Source organism: Lytechinus variegatus, chromosome 19 (assembly GCF_018143015.1).
Source record: "Lytechinus variegatus isolate NC3 chromosome 19, Lvar_3.0, whole genome shotgun sequence".
Classification (NCBI taxonomy): Eukaryota; Metazoa; Echinodermata; class Echinoidea; order Temnopleuroida; family Toxopneustidae; genus Lytechinus; species Lytechinus variegatus.
Window position 1 is genome coordinate 21826957 of NC_054758.1, and position 18950 is coordinate 21845906.

Consider the following 18950-nt stretch of genomic DNA (forward strand, 5'->3'; position numbering starts at 1 on the left):
TGGTCTTATCATAGACAGTAAACCGATCGTAATGCCAAACTTCAATCATCTTTAAATTGGTATAACCCATCTCTACAGCCTTTTTTAGCTCTTCACTAACCCAGACGCCTTCCAACTCTCTTTCCCTATCTGAATGGTTACACTTTTGTTGATTCAATGAATCGGCGCACGATCGACAGAGGGGAAATGTAAGCTTACCACCAGACCTGTATGGTAGCACGGGGTGGTAGAGATCGTTCGGGGGTGTTATTTTGCATTTTACCAAACCGTAAATACGGTCGAGGGATGGAAAGTTAGACAAAATAATCCTTGGATGACCTAGAGGGTATTTTGAGAATTTATTTATGTATGGATATAAACTAGTGAAGTCATAATAGAGAATTCTTTCTCCAGGTTTGGCTTCGTAAAACAACGAACAGCCATCAGTGCGCCCCCCATAAAATGACTCTCGGGGATTGAGGGGGTGTTGGAACTTGTCTTTAAGATGTTTGACTATTTCTATTACTTCGGGGTTTTCCCTTTCTAGTTTCCATTCATGACCCCACGTATGATGGACGATGTATCCAGCACTTCGCAGGAGGTCCATTCTACGCATGGTTTCCTTGTACAAATCCCTCATTGTCTTTCCTACCATCAAATTCATTTGTTCATCGTTTACGAAACATTTTGGACACCCATGATAAAAGCATCCTAAAAATTCCCACACGTGTTTTTCTCCCCCCATTTCACAGTATCCGTCCACATATCTCCCGTGCACCATACGTTCTCCCCCATTGAAAGCATGTTGTATGTCTATGCCTTTGGTTATGGTTTCGTGGTGGAGCCATTCCCCCGCACTGATCGATTGTTTTTTCGCACTGGTGTAACCATCCTGTGGAATTAAACCAATTTTACCTGGTTGTAGGTAATTGGTTCTATAGAGTAGGTTGCAAGCGCTGGGTAGTGTAAGAGATTTCAGAAAAGGGTCAATGCCTTTGGGATTAGTCGGAGTAGTCGTGAGTGCTTTAAAGTGACCGCGGAACACTTTGCAACTTTGATGTAATATCTGCACGTCACTAATGCAATACTCGCGTAATTCCTTCTTCATATCAAATACATAGCCCTCTTCGTTCAGTTCACGGTACCATGCGGAGAAGACTTCCTGATCCCTTTTCATCATACTGTCAAACCCATAGTACATTTTGTCGGGCAGGGGACCAATGTAGTTGGCATTATCACGCTTGTTAAAAAAATGGGGGAAGTACCCCTTCTTCAACTCTTTCAGTCCAAAAGTTTTCGGCAATTTACCAAGCGCCATCTGAAAAAAATTCAATGAATCTTTGATCACGATAGTAGGGTCTGATGTTTTGAGTTGAATGATTTTACCACCGTTCAAAATGACCTGAGGTGTAATGCCTTTGGAAACCAAATGGTTGAGCAAGAAATATGTATCGTAAGCTTTGGCATTGTGAGCGATGGCGATTGAATGATTGTTATCTTCGCTAAATAACCATGAAGAAAAGTCACTTAATGTATCATTGCCTTCGAATGTAATTTGTCTGTTTTCAGGTGGACCACAACGCGGACAGTTGGGGTTGGGACTGTCGTCATCCATACATCGAGTACACTCCCATGACGCATGCACAAAATTTGGTACGTGTAACCCTGTTTCCTGGGTACACTCGAAGTCAAAAAAGATGTATTTCTTTACAGGAGGCTCTTTCTCTTTCTTATCTGTTTTTGGTGATTGGGAATTGTCCTCTTCGGATGTTTGATTCTTTTTTGATTTTTTGTTCACGTAATAGGGACTCTCTTTGGTCACCTTCATGTAACACTTATGAACCCTACCATCTACATACTCTTTACAAGTTTTACAGTAAATATCTGAACAGTTATGATTTTTGGGGTCCCCATCGAGAGCATCCAAATCAAAGACTCTTTCACAGTCGCGGCATTTGAATTTACGTTGACAAGCCGTTTGACCTTCAAATAGAGTAACACTATGAAGTTCGAAACAACGTTCTGTAATGAATGTGATTCCACATTTTTTACACACTATGGGAGATGGCAGGCCGTCATGACACTTATTACCGCGATCGCAAGTTGTCGATTGACAATCGATACACATACGACAACACTCGTGAAAGCGTGGATCGCGGTAAGTTTCATGACACTCGTTACAGAAGTGGAAAGCACACAAAAACGCCTCGGGATTCGTTACGACATTGTAGTGTTTATTTGTAAGATAGAGGTAAATGGGTGTTCCCTTTGTTGGACCCGCATATACCAACGCCTCACTTCGTCTACCCCTATAGATCATCAATCGGTATTTTGGAGACAACACTTTCTGGAAAGCGTCAAATTGTGTTGAATCCACAATACCTGGTTCTATGCCAGCTTTCATATGCAGTTCTTTTGCCATTTTGAGCAATTGTTTGCTGGGAGGTCGTTGCTTGTTTCTAGTCCATGTACGGTATCTCTCATCTCTTTCCGCATGCAATTGAGCGATAACCACTGCTTTCGCAAAACACATGTTATCAGTGGCAGGCGGTATCGTTATAATTGAACGCTTTTTCAATGCAGCCATTTTGCATTCGATACCGTCGAACTTTCTAGCACGACCTCCCGCAGGGTTTACTACATGGTGTACACGGATCGTAAATCCACACTCTAAGAAGAAGTGCTGATTACTATTCAACACCTCTTCGATACGTGCAAGGATAAGTTCAATATCGAAATCCCTCACCAAGGCCCAGGGAAATGCTATAGGTATAGTCAATTGTTCAGAGACAAGAACGAGACGAATGTAATCCCTTGGTTCGGTATCTTTCAGTATGGTACGTTTGAGTTTTTCGAGAGAAGACCTGATATTATCCAAGACTTTTTCAATTGAGACGTTCTTTTCTATTTTGCTTTTATAATCGTACCATACCTCCCGAACACCAAATCGTTTGGAGATCCTTTGATCTACATATTCCCATTCGGGGGTGGAAGATAGTTCAGGTGGAGTAGAAAAGGGTTCGCCAAAAGATTCATCCTCAAGCTCGTTTTCCGAGTCTGACATGACTTGACTTTCATTGTGACGATTGGTTTTGGTTTTTCTTTTACCTCCCTGTTTTTCAACACTAGTTTTACTGTTGGTAACCTCTTCTTGTTTCTTGTTTTTTCTAGCGATACTTTCCATCTCGTTCTCATCTCTATGTTTTCTCTTCTGCCCACCCACCTGATATATCGAGCACGTGTCCATGTCCTCCTCGTCTGAGGATGCATAGTAATTAACATGCGGTGGGGGTGGAGAATTTGATTCGTAGCTAGTCCCTTGACCCTGGTGATGGGATGGCCCTGAAACATCTTGTACGTTTACATTACCCACATCTCTCGATTTATCCCTAACAGTACAATCAGAATTGACTTCACGCTCACTTACCTCGTTTCGATTGACGTTGCTATTCGGAGATGATGATGGTACTGCTCGACGAAAAAGTTCTTGCACATTGTTCACCGTCTTCTCTACCGTAGCTTGCAGTTGAGAAGAAGTCATTGGATAAAGGGTTGTCAGTAAATTTTGGAGACTATGACGAAAGTTCCTAGAGCGTTGGGATTCAGAATTAGAGTCTTGCGAAGACATGTTAGGAAATATAGTTATAAAAATAGGACAGCGTGGATATCGGGTTACAAGCAACACAGACACGAAACCTCGGTAAATGACCAGTGGTGTGATATGTCTTGCCTTTATAACACCAAACGAAGCCTTTGCAAACAAGTCCGCACCCGAGTCAGAGAATAAACTCCCTATTGTTTCATATTTTACCGTTTTAACCGTAATGGCTTACCAATATTTGCATCCCATTGACTCAGTTGCATAGATTTCTCGTCTCGGCCCTCCCTTCTCAAACACAAGCACACAATCTTGCGTGGATCCACTTCTCTTTCTGTTTTGTTTGAAAGTTAAAATCCCTGATGAAAAGAAAAATTCTGTATGGAAGTTTGCCCATCCATTGAAACGCTTAGTCCTCTCGTCTCGGTCCCTCCCTTCTTAAACACAAGCATATGTAATTACGGTTATGCAATGGCAGTTGTTTTAGACTTACTGGTTGAAAGAAACAAAGCTATCCATTCAGAAAAAAAGTAAACACGCGATGAATATTATTCCCCTCACTGGCGCTTTTTAATACGCTGATGGGCTTGGTAGATACCTGCGTTTACCTTCTTTGTTACGCTAAGAAGTGATTTGAAATTGTTAACCGTTAACGTTATCCCTTTCTTTGTTGGAAACTGAAGACCATCTGAACCATAAAACTCACGAATGTCGACATATACTTTTCCCTGAAAATGCCTGACTGTCACGTATTTTGGCTTCTTGTCATCTCCTATATTGAATTTACATATATTCCCGCCATCCATATTTTTGGTTTCGCCGAGCTTGCCTGTGGGATTGTCTCCTGATGTCAACTTTTCCTCGGTTTTCTCTTGAACAACAGCATCACTGCCTTTATCTGTTTCAAATGAGGTTGTGTCTTTTACAGGTTCCGAATATGAAAATAAATCCATGTTTAAATCGTTTCCACAATCGTTGTCGCTAGTTGATGCTGTATGGTACGATCTTGCAGGGTTGAAGTAGCTGTACATGGTTGAGGGCTCGTCACCATTCCGATGAAAAACAGGTATCCGTTACCCCCTTTTATACGTTTTCTGACCCCACTATAAAGCTGTAAGTTACTATATTTAGTTCTATCTTGACATGGTCCAGACTTGTTTGGATGTGTCTTTTACTTTCTTCTTGTTTTAATGGTTATTTATAGATATGATTTCATCGGTGTTGTGCAATTCTCTATGACGTCATTGGTATTGCACGTTCATTTCGCCATTCTATGGCGTCACACTTGTCAGGACTTGTTGAATTCTATTTCTTTACTTATTTCTTGTTCTGCCTGATGATATGACGTCATTTGTTTTTCATGCTTCGTCACTCTATGACGTCATTTGTCTTACGTCACAAGTGTGACGTCATTTGTTTTTCATGTTTCGTCACTCTATGACGTCATTTGTCTTACATCACACTGGTGACGTCATTTGTTTTCGAGGCGTCTCAAATCTATGACGTCACTCAATAATTATTCCATATTCTTATTGTTTTAACTTTTTAATCCATATTCTTATTGTTTTAACGTTTTAAACCATACCGCTATTGTTTTAATTCATATCGCTATTGTTTTTAGGTTTTAATTCATATCGCTATTGTTTTTAGGTTTTAATCCATATCGCTATTGTTTTAAGGTATAATCCATATTGATCCATATTTCCATAATTATCGATCCATATTTCCATACTTTATAATCCATAATTTATAATCCTATTGTTTTAATTTTAATCCATATTTCCATAATTCATAATCATATTTCATATTTTCATAATTCATAATCATATTTCATATTTCCATAACTTTATTAATATTTCATATTCTATTGTTTACAACAATAGAATATTCATAATTCATATTTCTATTGTTTAGAACAATAGGGATTAGTTATGTGACTATACGTACACCTTTACTACTCACATGCATGCATGTAGGATTACACAGTGCAGTAGCTAATTACCAAGAGGGTGCTGCTTATGGTGTACAAAATACCCAACAGCACTTCCGCGTTATGACCATCAAGCCGTCTATATCATATTGGATGCAATAGTAAAGAAGGTTCAGGGTCTTCTTTTATGCAAAGAATCTGAACCAGACGGTACCCCTCGATCGACCCCAAATTGGTTTACCAGTCAAGATTATTATTGATTTTCATAAACCTGGGAATGCATGCTTATTGTCATTCAAATATTTAACAAGAATAGTACAGATGACATTACAAACTAGGTCATAATATTCAACCACAGGGGCGTAGATAGCAGGGGGGGATGGGGGGATGCATCCCCCCAGAATTTTAGGTGGGGGGATGGTGTGTACAATCATCCCCCCAGGTTTCTGTGGGGGAAGAAGCAAAACTATACAGTAATAAAGCAATGAATGCTAGTTAAAATCAATCAATAATAATAGCAGTAATAATCATAACGTACAGCAATGACAAACATGATCAAAATTTGACTTTTATTCAGAGTCAATCATCTTATATGCATTTACAACTTGCAAGTTTTAAGTAATAACAACTGTCTTGCGTCGTCATATACATTTAAGGATCGTTATTCAGAGTTTCACCAAGTACATTTCCTTATAATAATTATGCATTTGCAAAGGAGATAAGTTAAAAATATTTCATTACAGATTTAAGAAAGTGTCGCTTAATCACTCCCTTTCAGAGCAATTGCTTTCACAACACATTAACACTGTTCAAACGAATTAATAAGAAATTACCTATACACATACACTGACCCTTTTCCCTGCTGGCCATGTCCTCAACCCCTACTTTGCAAAGGAAAGGTGAAAATTTTCAGTCTCTAAGGAGCGAATTAGTAAATGAATGATTTTGGAATGAAAGTGCAAATTTTGGATGGCCTCAGTGATATCCGAGGTTTTTTTACTCAATATTCACTCTTTCATATATTCACTCCTTAAAGAGTGAACTATTTCACTAATTTTTTCAGAGTACTTTGCGCTTTTCAAAGAAGGTAGAATCATCCAATATATAGACATGCCTTAATTCACGAAGGCAGATTGAATCAATCCATGGATAAGATTAATTTATGGTCTAAGATCACAGAACAAGCCTAACTCGACCCTCAGCGTGTTCATTGTCGGACCTTTGACAAAAAACATAATCATCTCGCGCATTTACGCGATAAAAATTATCTATACAGTTTACTTCCGAAAACCCGGAGAGGTTTATTTCATTTCCATACTTAATTCAATCAAGCCTTTGTAATCATGGTAATTTTAAACAGAGTGTGCTTATTTTAGTGTCCGCATATCTGCACGTGGATAAAAAATATAATGTTGAGCTTTTTTTATTTTACCCCTATTACTATAATTGTAATTTATATTTTTTTAGTTATTTGGCTGTTTATTTGTTTATTTCTTTAGTTGTTGATTCATTCGTTTGATCATTAACAATATCGCTACTTTTAAAAGAGTATACTACTATACTAGTAAAATAAGGAATACTGGTTATTCTAGATCATGTTTAGCAGGACTGTCATGACCAAGATGATAACTAGACATCCGACAAATGACATTTCTCTTATGATCATCTTTACTCATTGTCATTAATCAAACAAAAGATTATTGCCATGAAAAATGTGCAAGGAAGTTTGTTTATTACTGGATGCCCTGTTTATTGCTGAAAGCAAAGTGATTAAAAGACACACGAGATAATCCATGAGGCAGATCGTGTTATTTTGTTATCTTTAACTCGTCTGCTTTGGCCCATGATATTTTGTTTTTATCGAGTACGTTATCTCCTTCATTATTTATATTTATATATTAATTATATATATATATATATATGACCCAGCTAGGGATCATCCCCCCCCCCCCCAGGTCTAAGGACCTGTCTACGCCACTGTTCAACCTCAATCATTCGTGACAATTTCAAGGTCTAAGCTTTTCCTGCTATGTTATTTTCCACCCCTAACCCTTTCTGTCTCTCCACCTCTCTTATGTCTACTCTTCCTCCTTTTTGTAACGGTAAACCTGGCAAAACTTTAGACATAAAAAAAACAGCTAGACAAAAAGTAATTTTATAAAATGATGAATGAGAATAGTGCAGTTTCATTTTGCTCCTGAAGAATTGAATGAAAAAATATTTGTCGTTTGATTTCTTTTTAAAAAGCCTTCACGATACACCTCCAACGAATTCGTAAATAGCATTGTTAGGCCGATAAAGACATGATGATATGATGAAATGCCTAACCGTGACATGCACTTCTAATTTAATCTATGTACATGCGGGGGCTTTTTGACAATTCATTGCATCAGGGTTTGAGGCTGGCCATATTTTACCTACAGCTGTCATTTTTACCTCTCCCATTATGACCTCTGCCATTTTACCTCTGCCATTATTACCTCTGCCATTTTTACCTCTGCCATTATTACCTCTGCCATTTTTATCTCTGCCATTTTTACCTCTGCCATTATTACCTCTGCCATTTTTACCTCTGACATTATTACCTCTGCCATTTTTACACCGGGCCGGCCAGATGGTGATGTATGAGTAATATATCGTCTGAAAACATGATTTATAACAAAATATATATTATCTTATGTAATTTAGGTGATAAATACTGTATTTCAACATTCAAAATGGCGACCAGTGGCATAAAGAGTATTATGTACAAGGGCAATGGCCGGGGAAAAAGTGACAAGAGTGAGCACCAAAATGCATATAGTTAAGATAAACTAGTGGAATACTGACTAAAAACATCATTGTTAATATGCCATTTATGTGATAAATGCTGTATTTTGACATTCAAAATGGCCGCCATAATCCCTATATTTATTATGTACAATGCGAATGGCGAAACTAATTTTCACAAGAGTGAGAATCATAAAATGCATATGACTGTGAAATACGAGTAGAAATATTGTCTTAAACATGATTTCTAACTAAATTCATCACATATTGGTTGTGGAGGTAATAAATGCTGTACTTTGAAATCCAAAATGGCTGCCACAGGTCCTAAAAGTATTATGTACATTGTAACATTGGACATTTGACTCTAAATATTGCCTATAATTGTGAATTCTGATGCAAGGGTGAAATGTTGTCTAAAACCATGGTTTCTAACAATATATATCATAATGTCGTGTATTTAAGGTGATAAACACTGCATTTTTAAATTGAAAATGGCCACCATAAGCCCTTATCGTATAATATACAATTTGAGTGTAGACAAATAATGTTCACAAAAAGGGCATATGGCAGCCATTTTGAATGTTGAAATACAGTATTTACCACCTAAATTACATAAGAGATGATATATTTTGTTATAAATCGTGTTTTCAGACGATATTTCACTCATACATCACCATTTGGCCAAGCAAAACCAAATTCTGTTGAAATAATTTGTTCCCATTCACATTGTGCATAATATCATAAGGACCTGTATCGGCCATTTTGACTTTCCAATAACAGTATTCATCACCTAACTGGCAGAATGAATGATATCTCTTAATATAAATTATGCTTTCGGACAATATTCTACTCATAGATCACTAATACTTGCATTTATGGTGCTCATATTGGTTTCCCCACTTTGCATTGTGCATGATACTCTTAATGTCTATGGCGGCCATTTTGAAAGTAAAACTACAGCTTTTAACACAAACTTTAAACCTTGATGATATATTTCGTTAGAAAATATGTTTTTAAACAGTATCCCATTAATTTATCACATATATATGCATTTTAGTGATCACTCTTGTGATTTCTTTGCCCCTCTTTCTCATTGTGCATAGTACTTTTAGGGCCTTTGGCAGCCATTTTAATAATCAAAATACAACATTCATCACATACATGGCATATTAATGATATATTTCGTTAACAGTTATGTTTTATAATAGTCAGTATTCCACTCGTGTAATCCTAATAATATGCATGTTAGTGATCACTCTTGTGAATTTTTTGGCCCCCATTGCCATTGTACGCAATACTGTTTGGGCCAGTGGCGGCCATTTTAGATATCAAAATACAGAAATCTTCCCATTTATGATATAATGAATGATATATCTCGTTAGTAATATTGATTTGCATATATCACTTCGTTCATACATCGCGATTTTTTTGCAGTTTAGTGCTCAATTTTGCGAAAGCTAGTTTTCCCTCTTTATATTGCACATAATAGAGTATACAATGGACTTTGGCGGCCATTTTGAATATGAGGAAAATAAATATTTTGTCAAAAATTAATTTTTCAGAGAGTATATCTCACTCCTGCCACACAATTTCATGCATTTCGTTGCAAATGTGCGGACAATTTTAGGATTTTTATGGGTAATTTGCATATTTTGGCGGCCATATTGGATTTTGCCGATTTGCGGAAAATGCTCAAGGTTACACCAGTGGCATCATTCAGATTCGTAATCAGCACCCTCGAATTGACAAGAAACCATTAAAAAATATTGTATATGTAAAAAAACAAGGTTACGCCTCTTCTATCCTGGACTACTTGTTTAGGGGTCACATTCTGGCGACAACTTGTTTATGGGCCAAAATGTGTAAATAAAGCCCGCAAAATACGTGTTAAGGGGGTTATTTTACACACAGCGAAAAACTCGTTTAGAGGTGTTTGGAAATAATTTGGTCACGCAAGTGTACAGCAATACACTATACCCAAGAGGCGATGAAGAATAGCAAGACAGAGTAGCTACAGGTGAAAAAAAATAATTAACAGACACACAAAGAAAGCTAAAAGAATGGCAACATTTTTGCAGTGCAAGTTTACTATTTTATTAAAGCTCGCTCAGAATATTTCTGACTATTATACAAAATATATTAACACATAGAGGGCAGCAACAACTGAGAGGTCAAGTCCAACCCTGAAAAATGTGGATTTGAATCAATTACAGAAAAATCAAACTAGCCTAACGCTAAAAAAAATCAACAAAATCGGATGTAAAATAAGAAAGTTATGCTATTTTAAAACTCACTTATTTTCACAAAACAGGCACAAGTAGTTGATAATTATGCAAATGAGAGATTCGAAGATGATGTCCCTCACTATTTCTTTTGCCTTTTATTGTGTGAATATAACAAAATTTCCTTCTTTACAAATTTGACCATGACGACCAACTTGACTGAACCATACAATGTTAAAATAAATGCAATTCCAAATGTGGAGGGAGGAATAACACTCTCTTTCATATGATAATGAGAAGAAAATACGAATATTTCATACAATAAAATCCAAAAGAAATATTGAGAGTGACGTCATCACTCCCCTCATTTGTATACCAACCAGGACGTGCACACAACTGTTTTGTGTCATTAATCAAAATAACTTTATTTTACATTTGATTTTGATGAATTTTCAGTGTTTTGCTTGTTGGATTTTCTCTTTTTATTCAAATAAACTCTATGTTGGGGGTGGACTTGTCCTTTAACACTGCAAAGTGTTGCTGCCCTCTATGTTCGTTGGTAAATATCTCAATCGTTGTAGTAAATAGAATGTTCTGTAATTAGTAGAATGATGGGAGGACGGTGGCATGTTACATAAAGTTTGCATTCAACATCAGATCAATAAAAAAAGAAGAAAAAAATTATCACACTACCGGTATATAAAATAACTTGCAATGATAATTATCTTCCTTCATTAAAATGCACTGATTAGAATGTTGTTTTCTTAATTTACAACCATTGGCAAGATTTTGATATTGTGAAAAATCAAACAGAACAAAAAAAAATAGATGAGAGAGACTATCAATTCACGCATTATAAAAATACAAAACATCAAATAATACATATATAAATTTTTCCTACATCTAATCACTGTATTTTTTTCGTTGGGCTTACACCTTGACACGTATATTTCAGAATTTGCATGATTATATCAATATAAGAATGCTGGATAATAAAAAAATATTAGTTGCAAGCAAACAGCGATTATCAACATAAAAAAACTGATGGTTACATGTACACATGTAGATGTATGATACAGAATATATGATTATAATTATGATCACTGCAAACATTATGATCGTCATGATCATCACTACCATCATCATATTAACCATTATTATAATTTCTGATCATTATTTCAAACATCATACCTAGAAAATACAAGTTCAAACCTTCATGGCTTCATCCCTGAATCAAACATGTTAATAAAATTTTAAGTTTTTACAATACGCATACATTCGTAATTCCGAAGCTTCGTGATTCCGAAGGTTCGTCAGTCCGAAAAAGTAATGATTAACAAACCTCATTTCATTTTCAGACTAACGAACCTTCGAACAACGGACCTTATTTCATTTTCGGACTAATGAACCTTCGGAACATCGAACCTTATTTCGTTTTCAGATTATAGAACCTTCGGAATAACGCCACAAATGTTCGGATTAACAAACCCTTTTACGTTTTCGGATTAACGAACATCGAGGTATAGGCAATTTACGTGTTTCGGAATTACGAACCTTCGGAATATAGAATCTTCGGAATTACGAAGTGTAACCAAAAATTTAAAGTAAAAGAAAGTAATTGCAGCAAACAATTATTTCACTTTGAGAAAGTCTTCAAAACCATATTATCGTAGATCTAGATCTGGTACATTTCAATAAACTTATCTTTATGAAATCGTGAAATTTTTAGCTTAAGGCCGATAATTCTGATGATCTCTAATACAAAAATGCATGAGGGACAGCATATCAATACTGTTTTGAAAAATACCAGAAATATTATGAAGTTCAGTGCTTATTTAAATTCTCAGTAATTACACATTTTTTCCCAGGGCCATTTGCCAAATATTGTTTATTTATACTATACAAACAGTTGGGTGGTCATTCAATTGGATTCTGATCGAACTCATTTGAGTCCATGTCCCAAAATGGTATTTATCTTTAAGGTTTGAATTTGATGGTTACAGCGCCGACACCACCACATTTCAAAAATGAAAATAACAAAAATATAAAACATAAATAAAAAAAACTAATACATTATATAGCAACAAAATATTTGAATTTCTCAAAGTGGAAAAAAACATGAAATTATACAAATATAATAGAACAAACAGGTTGGCATAAGTTATAGTACTTTCAACCAAGCTAAGAGTTACAATGTTTACTAGCTTAAAAATGGAAAAAATGTAATCTTTGGCAGTATTTTGCAGAAAAGTTTGAATATAGAATGTTATATTACAATGACAATCTCAGCTAAATATGTTTTGTAAAAATAAATTTTGGCATTGCTCCGATGTGTTTAGGATGGCATGCTTGATCTGTAATGATTCAAATTTTTTCTGAATTATGATTTTCATTACAGATCGAGCATGCGATCTTAAACACATAGGAGTAATGCCAGAATTTTGTTTGCAAATTATAATTTCTCCCATTAAAGCCTCTTTATTTACTATCTATTGTCCACAGAGGACTGCATTTGCATATCAATGAGTCAGAAAGAAGAGGATTGAGGGTATTTGAATTCCAGTTCATCGTGATTTAGTCGTGAACCAGAATAGCCTGGTGGTTAAGTCGCTGCCCGGAAAGCAGTAGATGACAGGTTCAAATCCCAATGGTTCTAATTTTTTTCTGACTTACAATTTTCATTTCAGATCGAGCATGCCATGTTAAACACATAGGAGTAATACAAAATAAAATTGTGTACAAATCATAATTTCTCCTATCAAAGCCTCTTAATCTACTCGGCTAAATGACAAAAATATATCAAAAATGTTGGTTATTAATCAGGAGAATAATTTCAGGAATTGTATTTACAAGCACAATATTGTATTCAATGATTGGTGGGTAAATGATGTGGCGGGTATAGATGAGTATGTAATGGGAAATAGAAACACATGTATAAGTATATAGATAAATAGTACACAAAGAGGTATTACAGATGGAGTATTTTGACCAGTGATCCGTGACACACAAGCTGGCCTCAGACCTTTCCCAGGCAGATAACATAGCCTTTTTTAGATTTAAATTCAAGAATGACAATAATAACACAAATAATATCTCATCAAGTAATAACTTTTTAAAAATCTATAAGTATAAGTGTACAAGTATATCACCTCGATAACAGGCAGACACCCAAAAAAATGAATCTGAAATTTATAAATTCAAATTTTGGATATATGAATTCAATATTGGAATTAGAAATACATGTTGACTCTGTGCTATGTACTTTGGTTGGAATCTCTTCAGACTTCTTTTACAGCAGCTATCCAGCATTCCTCATGATTTTTTTTTCAATGGTGAAATTTGGAAAGGCGCTTGTAGATTCATGCTTACGGTGCAGTCACATTTCCCCTACGGCGGCTGTACAGTGAGGCGAAAACAGCCGTTTTAACATATAATAGCTACACATTGGTGGTTTGAATAGAAATGTTCTCAGCTCACTGTAAGGCAACCGGAGGGGAAATGAGATGGCAGATGATGTGGCAATGTCTTCTGTACAGGTGTCTATTGTTTCAATAAATAAGTCACTTTTCGTTACATGATTAGTAGAGACATAAGGCTCCCCTTTTTCATATAATTATTAATTTATCATACTTTTGTTTACTTATCTTGTTCGCTATTTCACCTTTAAAGTATTATGTGCAGTTGAGAATATACATATAATATAGCAATATAAATGTACAATATATGATTTTATTACTGGCAGGCAATTTATCTAAAATAATGCTATATACATGAACAATGTATGTCCATATATCTACACATTTAAATGATCTTTAGAATCTTATTGTATTTCAAGAAATATGACAAATCATAATGCTGTAATGAAGAATGCTGAATTAATAAAAGGCTTATTATAATTCAAGTATAAATGCAATGATGTTCTAAAAATATAAAATCAACTCTGGTTTGTCCAAGTATATTTTGAGCAGAAAAAACATACACGCAGAGATAAAAACATACAGAATTTCATTATTAGCATAATTAATCAATCAAAAAATATAAAAAGTTAGTTTTTTGAAAACTTAATTCTAGAGTATCGAAGTAATGACATCACAAAACACTTTTTCGGCATCTCAGCATTTTTGATACCATATTCTGGTAGAGCATGATGAAAAACCCCCACTTCCAAAATTTGGTGAAATTTGGTTAACTTGTGTCCACTAAACTATTTTTATGATGGCAGTGAGAACAGTGCCTATGTACTTGATTTTGAATCGATTAAACCCCGACACAGTATACACTTGTTATTCTTTCAGTAAGCAGCGAGTTTAGTAACACCCGAATAGGTGGCAGCAAACCTCATATCAAGGTACTTCAAGCCTGTGGTCGGTGGGTACTTGTTGGAATTGTCGATGCACTCGATGACGGCATCGTTGTCAGGGTGGCCGAAGAACGCCATCGACTGACGAACCTGCCGTCTCTTGATCTGATCAAGAGGAATCATGACTCGATGTTTCTGATGTTTCAATGGAAAGAAGGAATGCATATCATATTATATGTCACATAAATTGGAAACATGTTGGAATTTGGGAGATATGTTTGAATAATACATCAATTCATATTTGGAGGGGGGGGCGGAAATTCCGCATTCAACTGGCAATATGAAGCAGCTCCATGGAATGAGTTTCTTACAATTTAAGTGAGGGAAATGGGCCATTGTTTGATGTGGAAATGTATAGTTACATGTTTTTGAAATGTCTATATTTCATAAATTAGAAGATATATGTGACTCTAGTTCCTTTATTAACATCATGAAGAACATACAGAAAATATCCCATATCAAGAAGCAAGTCAATTGCGAACTTAGAATACAATCAGTAAGTTGTGTTGCTTCATAAAGTGGACGGCAGAATACCAGGTTTGATTTGAGCCATCTCTCAATCAGAGAGTTGGGGTTCCAATCCCATCCCAGTCCCAAAATGTCAAGAACAGCAAATTTTTAGATTAATATTTGCAACTATTGTCTATACTGACTGTTTTAGTGATGAAGCAAAAACACAGAGTTTCTTTCAATGCCCCATTATGCTTACCGGTAATTTAAAATTGAACATAAATTTCAATCAATGCCCCATAAAAATCAAACTCTTCATCAGTTTCAATGTATATTCCCTTGAATTAATGTTGTATACATGTAGGTGCATCACATTGTTATCCTATTCAAATTCTCTTTATATAAGCTCTGCTTTGTTGAGGTCACCAACTATCCTTGCGTTTTATTGTTGTTCAAATATTATAAACATTGTATGTTGCACGTCTGTAAATCATGTGTACTTACATGGTTGTACATTGATTGTTGACTTTATTTTATTTCAACTGGGTAGCCTCTTCAGACAATAATCTGATATCAATGAGGACCTTCATCATGTGCTCCTGTGACAGTTGCTCCACTCTAAATTTCACACACTATTCAAACGACCAACTTCAACCCTGGGTTTAAAGGTATTGTTTAACTTTGTGAGCAGCCGATTTAAAAAATTCTCAAACCAAGATGAAACATGTGTACAAGTCCATGTCATAGAACTAGTAAACCCTGAAAACAACCATTATTGAGAATGAAAAGCTAAAACTACAAGGCAAACCCTGATTTTGTAAATAGGTGTCTTATAGACGCCTTAATAGTACACATAAGTGTAAGGGATGAAATTAAGATGGTGTTTCCGGTCACTTTATATTTCAATTTTTGAAGCACTAAATAATTATTTTTGAACACAATTTTTTTCTGGGCTTCATTTTTGTAACATATCACAGACACAGGTGACAAGTGTGACCTTCTAGCTCAAATTTTATAAAAGTCAAACCAATGTTAACCAATCACTTTAACACTATACCCTACTCTGAACCTAACATAAAACCCAATTGCAAGCCTAACCCTAACTCTACATCTCAGACGAAATTAAGCCCGGAGCAATTGTCGCAGGAGATAATGTCGTGTCACCCATTTTATGTACCCCTATAAGTAAAAGTGGTTTATATTCAAATTGAACTTACCGAAGCAATTAGTTTGTCAGAAGTCCATCTTTGCATGAGATCACCGATGTTAACAACGACCGTACCTTCAATGGGTTTGGCAGGGATCCATTTATCCTCAAGGTTTCTTACCTTAAAAAAAGAAGAAAATGTAGATAATGGCATACTATAGATTTTAAAGTTTGTTTTGAAAATATGGGGTTTTCCCCAACAAATAATACAAGAATTGTACTACATATGAAAACAAGATCAGCCATGTTTAATACAGGGATGCCAATATAGAACTGATAAAAAGTATGAAAATAATCTTGAATGAGTTATGTCATAAAAAACTGATTTCTATTGCTGAAAATGGAAGATAATTTTCACAGTAGTTCGTCGCAATTTGCTCTAAATTTTTCAAACGAAGCTACACAAAATTCTTTTATATTATTTCCATAGGAATGCACACAGCTTTAATAGTTGAAATTTTTTCTAATAACCAAAATGCTAATCAAATTTGGTATGCAAAATTATTCTATGGCTGAAATAAATTCTATAAGTCCGAGTTCAGGAATTACCCTGAAAAGTGGAATCCCTGTTACAGCAAAAAAAATTATTTCTTACATTAGTTGTCGTTATTTTTTCAATAGCAAGAAAATAATTCTATTCCTATTTGTCCACATTCTCCGTCTTCATCACCCCCCCCCCCCTCCCTCTTTATAAATTAATCATAATATGGCATCCAAGTATCTCCTAGACCTAGCCTCCTTTTGTTCCTCCTCGTGAGTTAGAACCCTCCTCTCTTCTTTTTCATCTAATTTAAAGACAGCCCTCGCACAAAGACGAGATACTGTGATCGTGCATTTTCTGTTATTCCCCCTGCTCTGTGGAACAAGCTCCCAACCCATATTCAAAATGCTCCCTCTGTTGAGATTTTCAAATCCTCAATCAAAGTAAAAACTCACCTTTTTTCAATACTAGCATAGATGTTTTTATGGATTCATTGTATACTTTAGTCAACCCACCTGTGCACTTTGAAGCACCCGAAAAGCACCCCGTAAATGTTATCATTATTATCATATGCATTATCATTTATCTTTGGTCCTTGTCTTGCTATACCTCATTTGTTTAGTGCTGCTGTTCATCCCATCCCTTACTTAACCAAAAATTGTAGCTCTACTTTATGCTACTAGCCCAACAAACAATTGCTCTGTGACATAAAGCAGAATATTGCAACTTATGTCGCAAAAGATTATATTTGGGGAAATTCCACTCCCAGAAAATATTTAGATGAACCAATGTCAGGAAAGAAATTTATACAATTGTAATGTTTCAATTGAGTTCAAACATGTGCTTAGCATTTATTGTTTATGTTTCAATTGATGTTTAAATGTACATATGTTTTGGATGTTTCAAAGGCAAGCGTTGGAAACGTTTGATACCCCCCCCTATAGTACAAAATCAGGTGGATGCCATATTTTGTTCAAGTGTTAAAAATATTTTGTACTAGCTAAGCATCTTCATACAGGTGTCTTAAATAGTTAATACTGTGCTTTAGCATGGATGAATATAGGTATACAAATGCACAGGAAGTCCCTTGTTATTAAAAATGTGTTGCTTTATGTACTCATCTGTCATTGGAATTCTTTGAATTACTTAATAGAAATTTCACAGTTAGTCCTAGTAACGGTAGGGTATATTAGGAGGTTAATTTTAGTAATTCGAAGAGAACCACCTAAGCCAGAATAGACTACATATGTTCGTGTAGGCAGTTTTAAGTTATAACTGAGGGACTACGTCGGTGACGAGATAACGACCCCAGCTGCCGCCGGTTCTCCACCGACATGATTGGTCAAAATTCATGTCATCATTGGGGGCTCGATCTCGTCCACTAATTCGTTGAAGCCACATCTCTCTTATCTGGGGGCTACTCATCGAGGGGTAACACAGTCTGCGGAGGCCGAGGCCGAGTGGAAGAGACATCGCAACCTGCGGAGGCCAGGAACTGGACCGACCACCAGGGCCGAGTGGGGCATGTCAGACCAGATGTGATGATGGGGGCTCACATTAACGATTACCGTTAAAGTTAAGTTATATTTTGTTATCCATAATCCATATCCATGTATATTTTCATGTAAATCATTGTAAAAGAAATCAAAGGAAACCACAGAATGATTTATGAGCTTTGATTAAATCTTTCATAACTGTAATCCTCGTTTTTTTACGTATTCCTTATTTGGTGTCAAGCAGCAGTAGTTAAATAATTTTAAAAAAAGTCACTTCCCACGTGACAATTTGGAGGTCCCACCGAGATACTGCTGCTTGAAATAATTCAAAATTATTTAGGAAAGAAATTAATCTGTGGTCATCTTTCTAAATGGATACTTTATTGATGGTCTATTGGTAATAGCTCTTAAAGTATTTCTCCCCAAGGTGTGCATTGAAGCCTTGGTACTAATCATAC

General features: G+C 35.7%; 2 protein-coding genes across 3 annotated transcripts in view; both read right to left on the minus strand.

Moving 5' to 3' along the window:
• Positions 1–4134: 4134 nt before the first annotated feature.
• LOC121405771 (putative RNA polymerase II transcriptional coactivator) lies at positions 4135–4608 on the minus strand. The gene has a single exon (XM_041596723.1). It carries the CDS (start codon positions 4606–4608, stop codon positions 4135–4137), a length of 474 nt encoding a protein of 157 aa, XP_041452657.1.
• An 8694-nt stretch (positions 4609–13302) lies between these two features.
• The window catches only part of LOC121405850 (2-oxoglutarate-dependent dioxygenase htyE-like), a 30040-nt gene continuing 24392 nt past the window's right edge, over positions 13303–18950 (minus strand). For both annotated transcript variants that reach the window (XM_041596821.1, XM_041596822.1), the window contains exons 7-8: positions 16526–16636; positions 13303–14993 (exon numbers count right to left, since the gene is read on the minus strand). In XM_041596821.1, the coding sequence (XP_041452755.1) occupies positions 14790–14993; positions 16526–16636 (315 nt within the window). In that variant the 3' untranslated portion in view covers positions 13303–14789. The remainder of the gene's footprint in view (positions 14994–16525; positions 16637–18950) is intronic.